Source organism: Triticum urartu, chromosome 7 (genome assembly GCF_003073215.2).
Source record: "Triticum urartu cultivar G1812 chromosome 7, Tu2.1, whole genome shotgun sequence".
Lineage (NCBI taxonomy): Eukaryota > Viridiplantae > Streptophyta > Magnoliopsida > Poales > Poaceae > Triticum > Triticum urartu.
In genome coordinates, this window is record NC_053028.1 from 715,762,320 (window position 1) to 715,784,925 (window position 22,606).

General features: G+C 42.5%; 1 protein-coding gene across 2 annotated transcripts; it reads left to right on the top strand.

Moving 5' to 3' along the window:
- The first annotated feature begins 10,056 nt into the window (after positions 1-10,056).
- LOC125523976 lies at positions 10,057-22,172 on the top strand. Of its 2 annotated transcripts, none has more exons than XM_048689049.1 (8): positions 10,057-10,335; positions 10,774-10,885; positions 12,340-12,447; positions 12,910-13,034; positions 13,735-13,846; positions 14,626-14,733; positions 21,206-21,262; positions 21,884-22,172. In XM_048689049.1, exons 1-7 carry the CDS (start codon positions 10,073-10,075, stop codon positions 21,248-21,250), a joined length of 873 nt encoding a protein of 290 aa, XP_048545006.1. In that variant the 5' UTR covers positions 10,057-10,072; the 3' UTR covers positions 21,251-21,262; positions 21,884-22,172. The 2 variants fall into 2 exon arrangements, with proteins under 2 accessions (XP_048545006.1, XP_048545007.1); XM_048689050.1 differs by having other exon boundaries at positions 10,058-10,335; positions 14,626-14,685.
- The last annotated feature ends 434 nt before the right edge of the window (positions 22,173-22,606 follow it).

Sequence of the window (22,606 nt, forward strand, 5' to 3'; positions counted from 1 at the left end):
ACCCATTTTGCGTGTCTACGATTCAGTTTGCTTTGACTTCTAATATGCTTGATGGATTCATGATCAGAATGTATGACAAACTCCTTAGGCCATAAATAATGTTGCCATGTCTCCAAAGTCCGAACTAGTGCATAAAGTTCTTTATCATATGTTGAATAATTCAGACTAGGCCCACTGAGCTTTTCACTAAAGTATGCTATTGGTTTTCCGTCTTGCAATAAAACACCACCTAAACCAATGCCGCTAGCATCACATTCTAATTCAAACATCTTATTAAAATCAGGTAATTGCAGCAAAGGGGCGTGTGTAAGCTTATCTTTAAGAATAGTGAAGGCTTCCTCTTGTGCGTCGCTCCAAACAAATGGCACATTTTTCTTTGTGAGCTCGTTGAGCGGCGCTGCGATGGTACTAAAATCTTTCACGAACCGCCGGTAGAACCCAGCAAGTCCGAGAAAACTTCGTACCTGTGTGACCGAGTTAGGGGTCGGCCAACTCTGGATCGCTTCAACCTTGGCTTTATCAACTTCAATTCCCTGCGCTGTCACAACATAGCCAAGAAAAGCGACTCGATCCGTGCAAAAAGTGCACTTCTCGATATTACCAAATAAACGTGCATCACGCAGAGCAGAAAAAACAGCACGCAAATGGTCTAAGTGTTCCTCTAGTGACTTGCTATAAATCAAAATATCATCGAAATATACTACCACAAATCGTCCAATAAAAGCTCGCAAAACTTCATTCATTAGTCTTATGAAAGTACTAGGTGCATTAGTCAATCCAAAAGGCATAACTAACCACTCATATAAACCAAATTTAGTTTTGAAAACAGTTTTCCATTCATCACCTAGTTTCATACGAATTTGATGGTAGCCACTACGCAAGTCCACTTTAGAAAACACAACTGAGCCACTGAGTTCATCGAGCATGTCATCTAATCTAGGAATAGGATGACGATATCGAATTGTAATATTATTGATGGCTCTACAATCAGCACACATACGCGAAGTACCGTCTTTTTTAGGAACAAGTAAAATTGGTACAGCACATGGACTAAGGGATTCACGAATGTAACCTTTTTCAAGTAGTTCGTGAACTTGTCGCTGAATCTCCTTAGTCTCCTCTGGATTAGTCCGGTACGGCGCACGGTTGGGTAATGAGGCGCCAGGGATCAAGTCAATTTGATGTTCAATTCCTCTCATAGGTGGCAGCCCCGGTGGTACTTCCTTTGGAAAAACATCATGATACTCCTGCAAAAGGTTAGCGACAACAGGAGGCAAAGAAGAAGGCATATCCTCAAATGAAAACAAAACTTCTTTGCAAATAAGAGCATAACATTCATCAGTATGAGCATCTAACTCAAAAATTTCAGCACGTGTAGCTAAGAAAGATACACCTTTCAATTTAATTTCTTTAGATGTGCTAGGATCAGATTTGTGCAGCTTATTAAATTGTTCTAACTCATCAACAACTTTCTGATTTTCAGATTGAGTACGCTCAGTATTTGTGTTTCTACTAGCCCTAGCAAGATCATCTTTTAAAATTTGCTCAGGAGACATTGGGTGTAGAATGATTTTCTTTCCTTTATGTGTGAGAGTGTACTGATTAGTTCTACCATCATGTAAACATTGTTTATCATATTGCCATCGCCTTCCTAGTAACATAGAACAAGCTTGCATAGGCACAATATCGCAATCAATAGTGTCATGGTATGAACCTAAAGAAAAAGGAACTCTCACCATGCGTGTTACCTTTACCTTTCCACCATCATTAAACCATTGAATATAGTATGGTTGTGGATGTTGTCGCGAAGGTAGGGAGAGCTTCTCCACCATGTCAATGCTTGCCAAATTGTTACAACTCCCTCCATCAATGATTATGCGAACGGAACGCTCCTTGACGACTCCTTTGATGTGGAAGAGGTTGTGACGTTGATCCTTCTTTGCTTTGACAATCTGAGCACTAAGTACACGATGTGATATAAGACTCATGTACTTATCGGCGTCGTCAGCGGTCACATGTTCTTCCTCTTGCTCCGGTCTTGTGTCATCCTCTTCATGTGTAGCAAGCAAGGCATATGTGTCTTCATCAAAATCACTAGCAGAGTCGTACTCGCCGTCTTCACGAATGATCAATACACGCTTATTAGGACACTCCTTCATGACATGGCCAAATCCCTTGCAAGTGTGGCATTGGATATCCTTTGTTCTTTTGGAGGAAGCGGACGATGACGATGAACTTTTTGTTGGAATTTGTGTAGTACTTTTCAGTGGTGCCGAAATGTGTGATGCTGAAGTTGATGAAGAAGGCCCCAGTCGAGAGGCTGCAGGTGCTGTTGTAGAGGTGCGAGTGGACGGGGCAGCAGGAATGCGCGACGCCCATGTGGAAGTACGACCTGCAGAAAAATTAGGACGCAGTCTGGAACGACCCTGCACTTCATGTTCAGCATGTATAGCAAGATGGAATAAACGGGTCATTAAATGATAATCTTTATAAGCAAGTATGTCATAAATTTCTCTATTCAATCCACCCAAGAACCTAGCCATAGAGGCTTCCTCGGTCTCAACTAAACCACAACGTAACATGCCCATTTGCAATTCTTGATAATAGTCTTCCACAGATTTAGATCCTTGGTTCAAGCGTTGTAGTTTATTTAGCAAGTCACGTTCATAATATCCAGGAACAAAATGGTGACGCATTACTAATTTCAAAGCTTCCCAAGTGGCAGGAATATTATTAGGATGTTTACAACAATGTGCTCTCCACCAAACAGAAGCAAAATCACTAAACTCACTAGTTGTAGCCCTAACTCTTTTATCATCAGGAAAATCATGGCAAGCAAATTTTTGATCAACTAGTAATTCCCAGTCAAGATAAACATTTGGATCATATTTCCCATCAAAAGGAGGCATGACAAATTTAATTCTACCCAAAGAATCGTCATGGCCACGTACCTGAGGACGCTGGTGTCGTCCCATACCTTGTTGATTATTGCGTAGTCGACGATGATCACGATCATTGTTATCATTAACTGCATCAGGATCCTCAGAATCACCATCATAGTTGTCATCTTGGATGTAAGAGGACGGTGCTGGTCGACGGCATCGGTGTATGAAAGAGGGTGCCCCGGGTCTCCTGGGAGTACCCGACGAGCTCGTTGCAGACCTGTGTTGGTGGCTGGAAGATGCGGAGCAGAAGTGGAGGCGGCACCTAGACGGGCATCCTGGGCATCAAGACGTTTCATAATAGATGCAAGTGTTTGGGTGAACATCTCATTGCTATCCTCGATCGACTTGAGACGCTTATCAAGTGCGCCCTCGAACGATGTGAACCACTCGGTGTATGCATGCACATCCTCCTCAAGGCGTGCCACCGTGGCTTTCATGTTGTCTTCGTCACCTGCCATGGTTAGGACGGAACAAGAACAAAATCACAAGTATATTGCTCCTACAGTAACTATAGTGAGGCGGTGGAAAATGTCTCTCAACTCTCGAGCAATTACCAAGCTCTTACCAGTTCTTATCGTGCTGCAGTGGTTGTCGGCCGTTGGCGATGTCAAAAGTGATCAAAAGATTGATATAGCGATTACCAAGGGACCGAACAAGATACGATATAGGAAGTGGAGCTTGGTGAAGGTTTTCTCAACTCACAATATGTGGCACAATTAAGCAAAAAGTAATGCAAGCTGAATAATTGCTCAAACTCCTAACTAGTGCTGGCGGTCGACTAGTAAGAGAGAAAACAATCTAAGCCTAGATACTGAGTCACGTGAGTGGGAACCGATGAAAAATTTGAGACAACTCTAATTAGCTAGATATAAGTGAAGTACAAGTAAGTGTACAGCAACGGAGAAAAGACAAATGTCCAGACAGTGTCACTGGGATGATAAAGAATAAGTCCTGGACAGAAGGAAAATAATGCCCAAAAGATGCTAGCCGGCCTGATGTTTTGCAACTTTTTCTTTTAACTTTTTTTTTCTTTTTCTTATTTTTCTCTTTTTTTTCCCACTTTTTTTCTTTTTTTTCAAGCCAGTTACTAGCGAGTATACCCAAGATGGCACGTACACAAATTGGCCAAAAGAAGAAACAAAAGTGCCTTGACCGAGTGTTACAGCAAGGAAAGAAGACTATAAAAGCTAGCTAGATGTGATTTGGAGTTGAGATTAGCCAGTACTAGTCAGCCGGCAGAGATTTTTGGGGTGGCGCGTGGTGGCAGACAAAACATGTGAGATGTCTGGTGCCTCGCGTAACGCAAAACCTGGTAGATGGCAAGCACGCACAACGTCAGACAGAGATAACTGTGCGTCTGGTCGTTCGCGTAACGCTGAGTGCGGTAATGTGGAGAGCGATCGTAATCAACACCTGCCTATTTTTTTTTGGAATTTTCTTCAGATTGGAAAGTAGCGTTGCGGCAAGGATTATGTGGGTGGACAAAAACAGATTGATCTAGTAGATGATTTGCTCTCCGACTAATCTAAACCAGCACTAATTCTAGGATGAATGCAACCAACAATTCAACTACACAAATACTAGATACAAAAATTGCTAAAGGCGAAAAAGGTAGGTGTAAAGGATGAACTAATCTATTTTTTTGGCTTTTTTTGTGGGTTTATAGGACAGAAAATAACTAATCTAATAAAGCTGTAAATCTCTCACCGATCAACCTGAAAACTGATACCACTTGATGTGACGGCGGCCCGATCTTTCGATGAGAGTGGGGATAATTATCGATTTGGTGGATTTTGACCTTGATGATCCGGCTATACCGTACCCGACGATACGCCTCGACAATCGCTAAACCAATCTCCGATGGTTATTGACCTTGCCGTAGGCACGATCAACCTGAACAACGAGGTTCAAGTTCCTGCAAGCAACCGAAGAACCGGCAAGAACAAAGGTGAATTGCAACTGAAATTGCGGATAATAAACTGAGCACACGAACTAGATGAAAAGTTGGGGTTCCACTGTGGATCTGACAAGGCGGTAGTCCTACACGTCTCGTAGATGCGAATTGTAGCGATGGCTAGACAATACAATAAAACCCGAGTCTAAACCCTAACTTAACCTAGCTATTTATTAAAGCAGATGCCGCCTGGGGCTGATCGGACACCGGTCCGTACGGCGACCGAGTGCTGCACATAGGAAGTAGTCAAATCGTGTTGGCCCACCGTGGCCCAAAACGTGGTGTCTCTTGGTCCATGCAACAAAAATCAATTGGCTTGGGTCTTGTGGCGTCTGCTTCCTGTACCATGGCATGCACGATGGATGGGATGGATGGTGCGGTGTGTGCATGCATGCAAGGACGGTTGAGAGCATGCACGCAAAGAGTGTTGTTCCATTTGGTTTAAAGGCTCCTCTTCAATTGATTGTTTGATCCCTTGGTTCCTGAGTACAATTAAATCAGAACATGAGTGTAATATCATATTCTCGTTAGCTAAATCATATGTACAAAGGAGCGATAGTACCTGGCCATTTATTTGTCTCGCTCGCGCTCTAGTAATAGGACCAGGTGGAATAACTGATGTAGGAGTCGCGGCGGGTGTAACAATAGAAGAGATGTCCTCATCAGTATCCTCTTGTATGAAGCAATGAAAGCACTCTCAAAGTTAACATGGTATCAGATACGGTTTAGATCCTCTCTCTTCTTTCCATGACGAACCCAGGCGGAACTTCTTCTCAGCCCGCCTCCGACAGCCACACCTCTCCGGCCACCGGCACCCAAACCTTACCTGCTCTCTCCACCTCCACTGCTCTCTCCATCCCCACCGCCCTCTCCCTCAGCGACACCATCACCGACATTACTCCGTTCATCCCCATCGTCCTCGATCTCAATAGCCACAACTACTATCACTGGCGTCATCTTTTCGAAATTCATCTCGGGCGATGTTCTCTCCTCCACCATATCTCCGGTACTGCTCCACCTGCTCCGCACGATCCACGCTGGCTCAAGGACGACCTCGCCATCATTCAGTGGCTCTACACACGCATCTCCACCGAGCTGTTCAACCTCGTGGTCACCGACGGCGCCTCCGCCCGCGACATTTGGGCCGAGCTCCGCCGCCTCTTCCAAGACAATCGCGACGCCCGCATTTCTACTCTCAACACCGAGCTTCGCACTATCACGCAGGGCGATCGCCCCGTTGGTGTCTTCTGCCAGCGCATCAAAGCCATTGGCGACGAGCTTCGCGAGCTTGGGGAGGTGGTTGCTGATCGGGCACTTCTCCATGCCCTCATGGGGGGGCTCGACGAGCGCTTCTCCCAGCAGGCGACCCTGATTCCTCTCCTTCGCCCTCTGCCGACGCTCGCTGAAGCCCGCTCGATGCTGCAATGGAAGAGCAGAATCAGGCGCGTAAGGCGGGCACCCCTCGCCTCTTTCATGCATCTGCCCGCCCCGCCGCACCCACGCCGGCGTCGCTCCCGCCAGCGTCCTCGCCACAACCGCCGCCCGGCTGGCGCCCAAGTCCTAACTACAAGGGCAAGAACCCAGTGTATCGGCCTCCTCAACACCGCGCATCAGGAGGGGGGGTCCCCGCCGTTCCGCCACCAGCAGCTCTGGCGCTTCCGACACCAACGGCCCCGTCGCCTTTTCCTGCACCATCTTGGCGCCCGTCTCACGATCCCTGGACGGGGCTGGTCCAGGCCTGGCCCATGCCTTGGTCTGCCCCCTCGCCCTACGCCACGCCTCCGGCCTACACCGGCACCTGGGCGCCCGGTCTGCGGCCTTCTCCTGGTGCCCCCGGTAGCCCGGACTCATACATGGGAGTAGTGGCGATCGTGGGAATGATCGTGGGGCAACGCCCACGCTGACCTGGTCATGAGCGTGACCAGCCTGTCGCCTAACAAGAGGTATGGCTCAAGAGGTCTATACATTGACATAAAGGGGGAACAACAAGTTTTTGATAAATAATTGCGAAAAACGGTACTTGAACACAAGACCTTAGGCTTTGATAACATGTTGAAACAGTAACTTGTATTACTAGGAGGCCAAAGCCAGCATATAAACATGTACAAGAGGATGCCAAAAGACATAAAATGCAAAAGGTCAAAGGCCATCATCAATATAACTCTAACAATCTATACACAATAGTGCGTTTAATTTGGTGATGATAGTTTTGGGCATTGCCCACCACATTCATACACATGGTCTCGATCATTCAAAGTAGAGTAGTATGAGCTGCGGGTACGGGTGCTCAGATGTTTCATCCGTTAAGCTACTCACCTAACTTTCATCTGTAAATCTATGATTTAGATAATTCCAGAATTGGTCCACATTTGGTTAGCGTGAACAGAGATCCATCAATTGGCTAATAAAATCAATGAGCTTTCGTAAGTAGGACGCCGATTGATCTCAATACTTCTTATGGCTACTTCTGATATACAGATCAAGACGGTGTGGAGAGGTACACACGCAAAACAAAGTCTACTTTGATGATGCAGGATTGCTTAATTCCAGTATTCGCCATCAATCAGATCGAGCTGGATGATAGCTAGCAACTCAACTCTGAAGTGTCTTAACTCAACAAAGTCTACTTTGATGATGCATGCTAGCTTAATTTCAGAATTCACCATCACACTCTAACCGAGATGGCAACTCAACCGAAAACAACTGATATGAGTTGTTTAAGCTAGCCTCGTTCTTATCCATCTAACTCTAATCACATGCACATCAGATTCAATGAACTGTCAAGGATTAGTTAAGTCCGTCGATCTGTGATGTGTTTTCTACTCCCTCTGTTCCAAAATAGATGACTCAACTTTGTACTAACTTTAGTATTAAAAAGTTGAGTCATCTATTTTGGAATGGAGGGAGTAGCTAGCTAACTACGTACAGGACAAATTAGTTAGTAGTTGATGCAACTACAGCCTTGTTAACAAGAACGACTTACTCTAGCTTGCAAGTCTTGTTTGAATACATAACAGTAAACATCATAATTTGTATATAATGATTAGGTAAGGCAGCTAGTTAGTGCCAACTGCAGTGTGCTTTCCTTGAGATTATTGGTTGATCCCATGATGCTCCAATTAACAGAACCATCAACTTCAAACAATAGCTTTCGAAGGAAGCACTCGTTTTTCATTTAAACGGTTAAAGACCAAAGCAATAGCGTAAATCAATTATTGGTTGATGCCTATTCAACAGGAATTGAGGAATTTAAATCGTCGAGAGTTATTCGACAGGGAGACCCCATATGACCTTACTTGTTCTTATCGGCAATAGAGCGTCTTTTAGGCCTCCCCAAATCCAGAAACCAGTCATCCAAGATTGATGGAATTCAACAGGTTTAGGTTCGACTGAGGTGTCTAACCGGTTACATTCATATTGTCAAGCGTCGGGGCAAATAATTAATACAAGTAAATATTCTATCTTCTTTATTAAGGGTTGTCGTGATAATATAAGAGAAGCGGTAAACGGTATTTTGAACGTCCCTAATGCAACTTCTAATGAAAGGTACATAGGCATGCCTTCTGACGTTGGTACTGCAAAAAATGGATCATTCAAATAGCTCAAGCACAGACCTTGAGCCAAGGTGAAGGGGTGGATTGAGAAAACAATATCTTCAACGGGGAAGGAAATTTTAATTAAGTCTGATGCACAAGCTTAACCAGTATACTCGATGCCTTGCTTCAAACTCTCAAGAGGCCTTTATGAACATCAGAGTATATGGACATACCGGCGAGTATAGGGTTACAACATCCTAATTGGCTACCTATGTGTAGACTGAGTCCTTGACTATTCCAGAACCTTAGAGTACACGAGAAGTCTTCGGAAGCCTTCCGTTTATAATTGATGGACCGCCTGCCGTGGCCTGCTTCCTTAACAGATATGGGGGTCCTCAGCTTGGCCGACCAGGCCGGAAGACGACTTGGTGAGAGATCCCCTAGTTGAGATACCCTGAGCATGCAATCAATTGAACCGAGCATAGCCTGGGAAGCCACTTACCTTTCTGTATCTGCACATTTTGTTCTCTTAGATACTCTGCTCCAAGCACCTACACCACGGCATGGTCAAATCGCATAGTGGTCTTTAGGCATGTGCTCCCCCCCCCCCCCCCCATCCGGACCATCTCAACAGCGCCATCAACGGCGGTACCTAGTGCAAGCATCCTCATTGCAGTCATGCATTTCTACTTAGTAGAGAATGCGAGTTGTCCGCAACAACCCTTCGTAAGCTTGAAGTACAGATCATTTGCCTCTACTCCCTCCACCACGCGGAAGAACAAGCGTTTGCTCATGTGGAAGCGTCGAAGAAACCATTCATCGGGGAAGGTTGGTTCGGGCATAAAGTAGTCTTTCTAGAGTAGCCATGCTCCGGCACCCAATCCCGGTTCAAAACTCTTTTTCTATTGATCGAACCCCTGAAGTTTAGAATGCGCTCCACATCCCTTTCCATTTCCTTTTGGATGCTCTTGATCATCATCATCTTGGCTTCTTTGTCGTAATCCGACGAATCGAAGAACTCCTTTTCAATCAATTCGTGGAGCTCTATGTTTTCATAATCCTCATCTGACGAACCATCCGAATCCATCGGTTGGCCTATAAAGAATCACAAAAACTGATCGGGCAATGTGTCGAACACATAGAGGGAAAGGTGCAGTCCGAGAATAGTCGGATAGACCACGGCTGCTGCCAGAGCGACCACTGTGTCCATAGCGGTGAGGCTTACGGGGTGAAGTTTTTGTGGCCGTGCTGGCCCGCTGAGGGTCAGGACGGCGACGGATGATTTGTAAAATTTGTGATAAGTCCTGTCTGACAGATATGATGTGACGGACGTGTTCGGGGGCGTCCGGGCCTCCCATATCCGCTCTAGATATGGACTTGACATAAGGACGTGTCTGTGCCCGGTCAGTGACCAGGTCGTTTGCATAGATGACGTTTGGGTCGAAAAGATCATGCATCTCCACGGCAGGCATGAAGTGACCCTGCTGTACTGGTTAGCTTGCACTTGCACGGCACCGAACGCCATTTTTCTTTCCTACTAGTATTTTCTAACCCACCGCTGACAAGTGGGACCCATATGTCATAGATAGATTATTCCACTAGTAGTAAGCTAGCAAGGTTGACGGAATACAAACGGGATGGAAAGTGCATCGTATACTCCACTCTTTGCACGCGAACACAAAGCTTCGGTGGAAGGCGAGAGACGAGAGTTTGTTAAGGAGACCGACAGCAGCGGCCAAGTCAAGGAGACTACACGAGACGAGGAATCGCAGATCCAGATCATGGAGGCCAACTGCCGGCCCGACCTTGCCGCCGGCGTTGACCCGCTCCCCACAGCTACCGGATGTGATTGGCGAGCCGAGCTCCAGCCCAGAGGGCGCAGCAGGATCGTCCATATGATGTATGTATGTTGGAACTCACTCTAATTCATTCGATTTGATTTCATCTTATTTGCCCTTCCACCGCTTTTCGGGTTTCCTTTCCACATACAACCACAAAGAGGAATTTCCGTCAGTTTTTTCATCGATCCATCTGATATTTAGATTTGATCTAGCCATATCCATACAGATTCGTCGTCGATGGATCTAGCTCCCAGTTCCGTTAGATTCTTATTAGTATTAATAAAAAAAGCAACTTTTGGGGCGCCTGCTCTGCTTTGAATCCAACTTCATTAACTGAACAATTTAACACAAGTTTACTGGCAAAATTCTCATGGCTGGTAAACCATTCACGTTTACTACTGGTAGGAGATCTACCCTCGTTGGCTGCTCCTCTCTGCCTACTCGTTCCGCTTTTCATCTCAGATCCAATTTATTCCCATTTTGCATTATGCGTGTAGAATGGAAGCTACGAAGAATTTTCTGCGAGTATCTAAGCCAGAGGAACTGAACCAACTTCGAGAAATCGTTGCGGGATTTGAAAACCGGGCCTATACTGCCGCAACCAATCAGGTAATTTAACCGATATATCTTCGGAGCAGGGACAGAATACTAATTATTACGGGTTTTCTTTTTGTCAAACAGGGTTTATATATGGGCTAATGAAGTTTTTTTACATCATGTTCTAATACCTTTAGTAGTTTCCCACTTTTTTCGTTGTGAAACCTCGGGTGGCTTTTTTGCTCCCCAGCTGCCAAAGTTTTCTTTACCTACTCTTGTGAACATATCCTGATTTTTCTCATGCTTGGGAACAAACGGAGTATTGATTAATAAGTTTTAGCATTTTCACACTTATTATACATACAAATCTAAGTTAATAAGTTTTTCTTTTATGTTACATAAAATGCTGATCATGGTCTTGGTTATCATCTATCCCATATTGATTCTTGCTGCGTTGTACCTTAACTGTCTAAAGTTTGTTATTCTTCCGATGCATGTTTCTATGCCATGTGTCAGTGCATCCGAATTTGTTATAGATGAAATAAAACTATCTTCTGTTAATGAATAGTAGTAGTACTACCCCCATGGGATACGCAATGGTATACAACCATTTATCTCAGACCAAAAATCAAACAATCCCTCCTTCCCTCTGTCTGATCAGTCTTCATCTTAATTGCATCTACTCTAGTCTGGTAAAAAAAAATCAAACGAATTTTATTTCGTTGCGGTGTACGATATCACTACTCCCATTTTGAATTTCTGTTCGTCTAGCTTATTTGTGGCAAACCAAGGCGCAGCCTGCAACTCTTCATGATTTTGCCTAACTCACTTATGGTGAATACTTGTTTATTTGATAAAGTAGGGCCACACGGTCACTATTTTGATTTGGATTTTCCGTTATTTGAGGCAGTTTGCTTTTCTTCTTACATGACTTTCTTTGAATTCAAATGGTAAACACTGAAACACCTTCTCAACCGCGCTAAACTGCTAATCACACAAGAATTGTTGGTTGCAAGCCACTATTAGTAATTTGGTATAGAACTTTACATCATTTGTTGCCTGTTGATCGCTAGATCAATTCACCAGATAGCAGCAGCACACACACGTACGTGCAAAGCTAGCTAACAGTCACCTTGATTGATGAACAGTGTCCAGCACATGCACGTCTAGCCGCATGCTCCTCCTACGTCACCTTCGAGCTAGTGATCGATTCACTTCAGTATCGTCGGCGGAACTGATGCGTAAACTTGGCCAAAGCAAACAGGAAAAACGGATCGGTAGACTTTGTTGATGGCCAAAGGCTCGTGTCGAGCCTGTTGAATACTTCTTGCTTTTTTTAATTTTCTGGTTCTTACAGGGGCTGCGTACATGTATCTATAGCACGCTGGCTAGCTAGTTACATGACGGAGACGTAGGAAATCTAATCCTAGTAGGCCTATTAATCCTAATTGGACTTGGACACATTCACGTTTCGAGCAAGTTAAGTCGTGCTTAATTCCAACATCATTTTCTTTTGTATTACTCAGTCTAATTATTTGCGGAAGATTTCTCTGAGAATGCTCTCTATGGAGATGAAGACACAACAGGCCCCTAGAAATTCTCGAGTGATTCCAGATCAAACCAACTCCTGGAAGGTACCATATACAGTAAACTGAGTGTTGCACAATTTATCTTATTCGCTTGGATGTCAATGTTTTTTTATTGCAGCAAGTGCTCAGATTATGTGCTTTACTTAATTAAATAACCCACCCTCTCCAGTTTAGTATAATGCATAAGAATTTTGCATCTAGCTTGTGTCATGTGTATGTAGTTATTGAACCCAGAGCGACACAGTAAGTAACTCAGTTCAACCTGTTGGTTCAATAAAATATTATTGCACTGTGTTTTCCCTAGATAGTCGGATGTTTGAGCTGGATGATACAATGTCTCATCAAAAAATCATGGAGTGGGATTCTGTTATAGCTGTTTTTTTATCCAACTTTCTCTACAGTAATTTTTTATAGCTCAAAGGGGATTTGTTGGCAGACTGACTGCGGCGGTCAAGTTAACCACACGATACCATCCCTTCCCTCGAGACCTAACAAAGCCACTTACAGGAATCGCCGATCTGGACCATGGACGGGCCCATCGGGTGGGACCCCACCATCGGCACGCCCCCAGCCAGAGGTGATTGGCGCGCGATGCTTCAACAAGAGGATCGCATCAGGATCGTCGATATGATGTATGTATGTTGGGTCTCTAATGGATTTTATTTGATTTCCCCTCCATCTAATTAATTTGATCCTTCCTTAGTTTATTTGGTTTCCCACATATAAAGAGGAGAAATTTTCTTTCCTGGGCCAATTTTTTCCACGTGATATGATAGCTTTGATCTAGCCGTATCCATAGCGGTTGTCATACCGGTTGTCATATTGAGCATTTACATATCTTTTCCTTTTTGCTTCGCTTACGAACTGCAATACTTTTTATGACTTTGTGATACTTCGAGAGTTTTTAATAAGATGGCTGCATGCATCGTTCCGATGCAGAGGCTGGGGGCACGCCTCCTTTAAAAAAAAACCGCATCCATAGCGACAGCAACAGATTTGCCCGTCATCGATCTAGATCAAAGTTTGTATTTGATTCTTAATTGTTGTCAAAATTCCCAGCTAGCAATTTGTAGAGCACCTGCTTGGAATCTAGTTTCATTAACTCTGAACAATTGAACACAAAATACGATTGAGAATTTGGAGATCTACCCTTGACTGCTCTGCCTAGTTGTTCCACTTTACATCTCAGAAGATGCAACATATTTTGTTGCACACAGCACTTCGAAAGCAATGCCTCCACCTCCCCCCCCCCCCCCCCCCCCCCCCCCCCCCCCCTCCCCCACCCCTCACGCACACACACCAATTTATTCACATTTTGCATTTGGCGTGCAGAATAGATACTCTGAAGACACGTCTGACAGTAGCTGCGCCAGAGGACCTGAATCAACTTCGAGAAATTGTTGTGCGATATGAAAAGAGGATCTATACTGAAGCAACAAATCAGGTAATTTAACCTATGTTCGCCTCTTCGCTACTTCTTAGAGCAGAGCACACACTAGTTATGGGCCGGGTTTTCTAATGAAGCTCCAGTTGTTCTAGATGTTATGCATGTTACATAAATGATAGACCAACACGCCGATCCTGATCTCGGTTATCATCGGTCACAAGTTGAATTTTGTAGTGTCATCATACCTTGAGTGACTTCGGTTAGTTACTCTTCCAGTTCATATTTCTATGCATCCGATTATTATAGATGAAATAAAAATATCTCCTGTTAAAACGATAGTAAGCCCAAGTCCATGGGATGGGCAATGGTATACAATCATTTATCTCAAACCAGAAATCAAAAAAATACATTACACCCTCCTTGCCTCTACTTGAATTGTCTTCACCTTAATTGCATCTACTCCAGTCTGGTAAAAAATTTAATTGTATTTATTTGGTTGTGGTATACCATATCACTATTTCCATTTAAAATTATGTTTGTCTAGCTTATTTATGGCAAACCTAGGTGCAGTTTGCAACACTTCATAATTTTGCCTCACTCACTTTTGGTGAATATTTATTGATTCTGTCACTATTTTCATTTGAATTTTCTTTTCATATCGCTTATTTTAAGCAGTTTGTTTTGCTATTCAGATGACATTTCTTGAATTCAAATATCGAAAGCTGAAACAACTTCTCGACTGTGTTAAACTGCTAATCAAACTAGAATTGTGGGTTGCAAGCCACTATTAGTGATTTGGTATAGAACTTCACATCATTTTCTTTTGTATTACTCAGTCTGATTATTTGCCGAAGATTTCTCTGAAAATGCTCTCTATGGAGAAGAAGAGACAACAGGTTAGTAGGAATGCTCACCTAATTTCAGATCAAAACAACTCCAGTAAGGTATGATAGTCTACTGAGTTTTGTAAAATTCATCGTCTTCGCTTGGATGCCAATGTTTTTTAATGCGTCAAGTGCTGAGATTATGTGCTTTATTGATTTAAATCACCCTCCACCATCTCCAGCATAATGCATAAGAATTGTGTATCTAGCTTGTGTCATGTGTATGTAGTTATTAAAGCCGGAGTGACATGGTAAGTGCCTCGGTTCAATCTGTTGGTTCAGTCAAATATTATTGCAGGTTTTCCCCCCTAGATAGTAGGGAGGTTGAGCCAGATTATGCTGGATCCCATAAAGAAAATCATTGATTAGCAATCTATTGGAGTGATTTTTCTAATCCAACTTCCTCGATACTAATTTGTTCTCTTCTCACGTGAAATTTGGTATATCATCACCTCTCTTGATATTACCAGCAAGTTTCATCCTTCCACTATGCACCGGCGCTTCTGGAGGCCTGCGTTGTATGTACCAAGCAATCTCAGGCAATGTTGGCCAAGCTTGGTGCTACCCCTACTCTTTCACGTATATCATCATTCTAGAGCCAGTCCTTTTTCCTGATATCACATATCCATCTGAGCATATGCATCTTTGATACAACTAACCGATGGACATTTCACCTTTTAGTAGGCCAACATTCCACGCCACACAACATCGCAGGTCGAATCGACGTCCTATAGAACATACCTTTTACTTTTGTGACACTTTTGTCACGTAGAACACTAGAAGCTTGACGCCACTTCGTCCATACGCCACTGATTCAATGGTTCACATCTTTATTTATATCACCATCGTTCTATAACATTGACCAGAGATATCGAAAGGTGTCCTTATGAGGTACCACTTACCCATCAAGGCTAATCTTCTCCTTGTGTCTATTACTACATAGTTTTAGTTCTACTAAGTCTAAAACTTTTTGATTTCAAAGTTTGTCTCCATAGCTCTAACTTTCTATTAACCCTAGTCAGTATCGTTGGGTAGCCACATCATCTACAAAGAGTATACATCATGGGATATCTCCTTGTATATCACTTCCGTCCTCACACATCACCAAAGCAAAAAAGATAAGTGTTCAAAGCCGAGTCATGGTGCAGTCCTATTTTAATTGAAAAGTTATCAGTGTCGCCATCACTTGTTCAAACATTTATCACAGTATTATCGTACATGTCCCTGACGAGGGAAACGTAGCTTGGACTTCGTGTTTCTCCAAAGCCCACCTCATGACATTCAACAATATCTTATGATGGGCATTCTCCAAGTCAATGGACACCATATACAAGTATTTTTTTCCTCTGCATATCTTTCCATAAGTTCGTCGTACCAAGAAAAAAAACTCCATGGTCGACCTCCTGGCATGAAACTAAACTAATTTTTGGTCATGCTTGTCATTCTGAAGTGGTACTCAGTGAATCTCTCCCATAATTTCATTGTATGGCTCATGAGCTTAATTCCAGAAAAATTAGTACAACTTTGAACAACCCCTTATTCTTGAAGATTTGTACTAATATATTCCATATTAGTACAATTATAGGTTAGTAAAGAGTAAAAATACAAATACAAGGTTTGAACATAACAAATAGTACAATATGTCTAGTCATACAAAATTGCAAAAATACATGGTTTTGAGAAGCAGTATGCCACACTCGTCAATTTTCATAAATTGTCTGCCTATCTTCTGGACTGTTGCGCCACTCATTCAAATGGTATGTCACAGCATGAAATGGTGGCAAGAAATCTGGTTTGAATCTATAATCCCACATCAAATAGGTAGAATTTTCCTAAAAAGTAGAAGCAAAAAATCTGCGGCTGTTATGGATGCAACTTGATTGTATTGCAAGGTCCATGGGGCAAATATATAGTACAAAATATTTGAGATAAAAGAAAGGAAATACAGCCTAATATGGACTTCTAGACCAATACTAATACTTCTTAACCCTCTCTTGTCACGTAGAACACCACAAGCTTGACGCCATTTCATCCATATGCCATTGATTCAATGTTTTACATCTTTATTTATATCACCATCATTCTGCAACATTGACCCGAGATATCAAAAGGTGTTCCTTTGAGGTACCACTTGACCAGCAAGGCCAATCTTCTCCTCCTTGTGTTTATTAGTACATAGTTTTAGTTCTACTAAGTCTAAAATCGTTAAATTCCAAAGTTTGCCTCCATAGCTCTAACTTTATATTAGCCCTATTCAGTATCATCGGGTAGCCACATCATCTACAATGAGCATACATCGTGGGATATCTCCTTGTATATCACTACCGACCTCATACATCACCAAAGCAAACAAAAAGGTGTTCAAAGGCGAGTATTGGTGCAGTCCTATTTTAATTTGAAAAATTATCAAGTTCGCCATCACTTGTTCGAACATTTCTCACAATAGGATCGTACACGTCCCTGACGTGGGAAATGTAGATTGGACTTCGTGTTTCTCCAAAGCCCACCCCATGACATTCAACAATATCTTATCATGGGCCTTCTCCAAGTCAATGGATACCATATACAAGTCCTTTTTTTTGCCCCATATATCTTTTCGTACCAAGAAAAAAAATTCCATGGTCGACCTCCTGGCATGAAACTAAACTGATTTTTGGTCATGCTTGTCATTCTTAAGTGGTACTCAATGAATCTCTCCCATAACTTCATTGTATGGCTCATGAGCTTAATTCCATAATAATTAGTACAACTTTGAACACCCCCTTATTCTTGAAGATTTGTACTAATATAGTCCATATTAGTATAATTATAGCTTAGTAAAGAGTACAAATACAAATACAAGGTTTGAACATAACAAATAGTACAATATGTCTAGTTGTACATAAATGCAAAAATACATGGTTTTGACCAGTAGTATGCCACACTCGTCAATTTCCATACATTGTCTGCCTATCTTCTGGATTGTTGCTCCACTCATTCAAATGGTATCTCACAGCATGAAATGGTGGCAGGAAATTTGGTTTGAATCTATAATCCCACATCAAATAGGTAGAATTTTCCTAAAAAGAGAAGAAAAAAATCTGTGGCTGTTATGGATGCAACTTGATTGTATTGCAAGGTCCATGGGGAAAATATATAGTACAAAAGATTTGAGATAAAAGAAAGGAAATACAGCCTAATATGGACTTCTAGACCAATACTAATACTTCTTAACCCTACCCCACCCCCACCCCCACCCCTCAAAAGGAAAGCATACGGAACAACATTTCATTTGAGGAAGTGTAACACTAGGAAAAACGATAAACCAAAATCCATGTCTTCAGAGTGTTGTTACAGCATGAAGTGTATTCAAAACCTGTCGAGTCAAGCCAAAGGGGATAACGAAGAAGATGCTGCATTAGAGCAAGACACCACATTAATAGAAGAAACAAGATATGTATCAAGAGAAGATGAGTTGTCAAAAAAGATGGCAAAAAGATGAGCATGAATCATTGCACACAAAATCATAGCCAAGAAAAGAGGTGGCGAAAGAAGCTCGGCGCAAGATAATGTGCGTAGATCAACAATGCAAAAAGAGGCCACGAAAATCCTATAAAAAGGCTAAGGACCAGAAAAAGATTGATGGATAAAGATATGGTGGACTCACATGACATGAGAAATATGAAAAGGAGCAACATACTAGATGGACATATTGGAAAATATAGAAAACTAGAAAGCATATGAAGCACACACGAGACCAAAATGTGAGTGCTATCGTGTATGCTAGAGAAGTTACGGAGAAGACTGTGCATGTTACATGCTGATGAGGACCAGCAAAAAAGAGCAACTACCAGAAGAGCACGCAACACCGCAATAAGGTTCATGTGCAAGACAAAGTCGACAAAATGACCACCGTCGAGAATCACCGAAGGGAAAAAACATTGGATTTTATTTTTTATTTCAAGCTGACTACACTCGGAATGCACTAATCGATCAGTAGCCAGCAAACATACAACAACAAAGTGGCCGGCCAAAGCAACACCGAGCGAACGAAGCCAAGGAGAAACGCGACTATAGCAAGCCAACCAATAATCCATAGGGGATCGAGGGTCTTGCATGGAGAAGCCGTTCAGGAGATAGGTGGTGCACCAAAATCCTACACCTAGGAAGTAAACTTACATAAATTGTCTTATGTGAACACATGTCTTTCTCTCATCAATACCCACCCCGCCCCCTCCCATAGAATTTCAAGATGGGCCCCCCTTCCCGCCAATCAAAAATTGCCAAGTAATCTCATACGTAAATTTTCGTAAATGTAGTAAAGCTCGGCAGTGTAGTCCATTGTGTAGCATAGAATCCAGTAGCAAGCGGACATGAGAAGTGGCACAGGAAGACGACGCTTTGAGGTGGCGGGATCTGACTGGAGAACAGTAGTAGCGCCCCAATCTGTGTAGCTGCCAGTGACCTCCTCATTGTGCGGTCCAGTGGTAAACCAAGGCCCAGCCCAACACCAGATTGGGGCGCTTCGGAAACACTTGTAAGGTTTATTCTAATTGTATGAAAAAACCGTCCATAACATAAAATTAAAAGGTTCAAATCCTAGACAATTCTGTTCAATCAAAGAGGCTATGCATGTGCTATCTTAAACAGAAGAGATAGAAAGAAGGATGGCTGAACAATGCAAAAATGTAAATTGTGTACATGTTGCACACTTAGAACATAAGTAAGAGACCCGTAACTAAAGGCATGAGCGCGTCATGCATCCCATGTTTCCTAGTTACATTGTGCGCAGATTGCACATCTTATTTCCAAACTTTTCTAAACGTCATGTGTTGACAAAAGCACAAAGTAATGGCGAAAGTGTCCTTCTGCTCCCGAGCTCAAATGAGATTGGTGAACAGTAAAATCAGAAAAAAAATCAAAAAAATCTGAAAATATTTTTTGACAAACATGGAAAAATGTTTTAAGTGCTTGCAAAAATTCATCATGGAATCACATTCCTGTAAGGCGTGGCAAAAAATTAAATTCAGTGCTCCAAAATATAGCTGGCCAAACGGTCCGGGCCAATCAGGCCACGCCACGAGCACGCCGGCACTGCCCGCCATGGGCACGGCACGGGCTAAACGGGCCGTGCCTGGGCCCAGAGTCTGGGCAACTGGCCGGCACGACACGGCCCGTTTATTATTTATTATTTTTCTAGATTATATATATATATATATCACTATATATAGGTATATATATATATACGGTAATTGCCTTTGGCTCCTAGGTGCATATGCACCCATTGTCGAAATACACATTTCGAAAAGTTAAAAAAAATCGGAACAAAAATCCCACGTGTATATCCGGACATTTTATGTGCGCGCACAAGGTTTCAGTGAAAAACGACGTTTTCTGTGGCTTGTGTAAAAAAGGCAATTTCTGATGCTTCATTCTAACTATTCACGAGGTATTTCTTTATCTTTTTTACACAAGCCACAAAAAACAGCGTTTTTCACCGAAACCTTGTGCACGCACATAAAATGTCCGGATATACATGCGGGATTTGTGTTCCGAATTTTTGAACTTTTCGAAATGTGTATTTCGATAATGGGTGCATATGCATCTAGGAGCCAGAACACCGTTCTCTCTCTCTCTCTCTCTCTCTATATATATATATATATATATATACTCCCTCCGTTCGGAATTACTTGTCTCGGAAATGAATGTATCTAGAACTAAAATACATCTAGGTACATCCATTTATGCGACAAGTAATTCCGAACAGAGGGAGTATGACCTAAATTACATCCCAATAGGCTGAAAAACATGCGGCTCAGTGTGCTAAATGTGCCATGGGCCGGCCCGTTTAATAACCAGGCCGTGCCTGGGCCGAGGAGCGGGGCACGTGGGCCGGCACGGCACGACCCGGCTATTAGACATGCCACGGCGGGCGTGCCGTACCGGGCCGGCCCGTTTGGCCAGCTCTGCTCCAAAATGGTTTTGGAAGTAGCATTTTTAGAGTACTGATTTTTTTATTTATTTGCCACACCTTCTAGGAATGTGATTCCATGACAAATTTTTGTAAGTCACAAAAACATTTCTGATTTTTTTGAATTTCTTTCGATTTTTTTATTTTACTGTTAACCCAAGCTCATTTGAGCTCAGACTCAAAAAGTCTGCGTCCGGCTAACCTTGCATACATTCAGGAAAGCGCGGAACTAAATCAGTATGCACAAGCAAAGATCACATCGCAAAGAACATAAATCTTAGTATGTATGGACGTGAATAATCTGCTAGCAGCTGGCCTCCATATACAGCAGGCTGCCAGAAGAATTCAACAATCGGATTTTCTTCCTCTCTTGCCCACAATAGCGAGTCTCCCATGCGATTTTCGTCTTCAGTCATCACTCAACAATAATCTTTCTTGCATCATCTGCTCCATATCTCTTACTAATATGTTGTCGTCGGTATTGGATGTGAAGACAGCTACGCCCCTGATTTCATTTTGTTTTCATCAAATATCGTCCTCTCCATGTCTCTTATTAACATTTTTCTTTCTCTACATTTTCAGCCACATACGCAGGCCTCTCAAAAGCGTGCTCGTCGGAACTACTGATTACTCTTGATGGTAAGGAATTCTAACTCAAAATATGATCTTAGTATCTACATATTGGGTAGAGTAACTTAGATAAAAAAATTTGGATTATGTGTATCCTTGCTATATGTATCTCGTTCCTATATATAATATGTATATCCAGTAGGGATCTACCTTGCTCCCCCCATGAACTGGTTGTTAACAATGAGTATATTCATAATGATGATTAGGATCACCGTATATAGGTAGAATAAGACCATAGCCCTAGTAGCGCTATAGTACGACTATACGACCACCATCACAGTCGTGGTCATCGCAGCAGTAGAGGTCGTATTCTCCAACCAACTGCTATGTACTCTCCACTATATGTCTTAGTTTTTGTTGCATGCAAGTGAGCGTACATGTTATAAGTACATGCATGTTGTGCGCATACATCAATACATGTATATATAGTACATGCATGTAATTTGCGATGCATGAGTTTCTCTTCTCTCTATGTGCATACACGCTAAAAAGTTAAAAGTTAATCATGTGGATGCATGCACTTCAGAATTCACGCATGTGTATTCTAACTAATTCACTCTTCATAACTAATAATCAATTATTTTTCTGATGTGAAATGTAGCCTCTGACTATCTGTCATCATTCTCACAGGTTGTCACAAGTGGACTGGAACAAACACCATGTTGTAGAAAAATCAAGGATGTGCGATTGACTTCTACTTGGCGTTTGATAATAATAATAACTCCAATAGAACTTTGAAATAACTATTCGTCTTGGACTCTGAGTGTAATGCTATCGTCACTTTATCGGTATTGCTTATTGTTGTTGTATTGGTGTGGGTTATGACTTTAAATGTGCCACTCTCAGTGTTATGCAGTCTGATAAAAATTGTATTGATATGGTTTACATGGTAGAAATAAAACCATTTATATTGTTTGCATAGTACAAATAAAATCATGTCTCCATGCACGTAAGTCCCGATACTTATTATCAGTTTCTTATCCGAGTCGAATGGATAAATTCTGCGTCCGAATCTGCATGCGGTCATTATCTGCTCTGCTCCGAATCTGACAAAATAATATGGTTAAGGATACGGGAAAAGCATTAACCGATTCATTTAAATGCGTAGGTGTGGCCGAAGCAGCAGCTGTGTCGAACCCAAGTCTTCTCATGGAAGGCAACTGGCAGCCTGTGACACCTACCTCCAGGGATCCAAAGACATGCCCAGATCAAGTTCTGCAAGCTTCTGAAACTTGTCTGTCATACCATCAGGTTGATATCTGTCACGTGAAAGAACTTAATACAGGAAGCTGAGCAACCAGTATGTTTGATCCTTTGTCAATACTATTGACTACGAGTTGATGGTGAGAGGAG

Excerpts from the sequence above, each read along its gene's own strand:
- LOC125523976 (XM_048689049.1), top strand. The coding sequence starts at position 10,073 with ATGGAAAGTGCATCGTATACTCCACTCTTTGCACGCGAACACAAAGCT. Across the intron at positions 10,336-10,773 it reads AGCAGGATCGTCCATATGAT|AATGGAAGCTACGAAGAATT; the intron begins GTATGTATGTTG and ends TTATGCGTGTAG. Across the intron at positions 13,847-14,625 it reads ATACTGAAGCAACAAATCAG|TCTGATTATTTGCCGAAGAT; the intron begins GTAATTTAACCT and ends TGTATTACTCAG.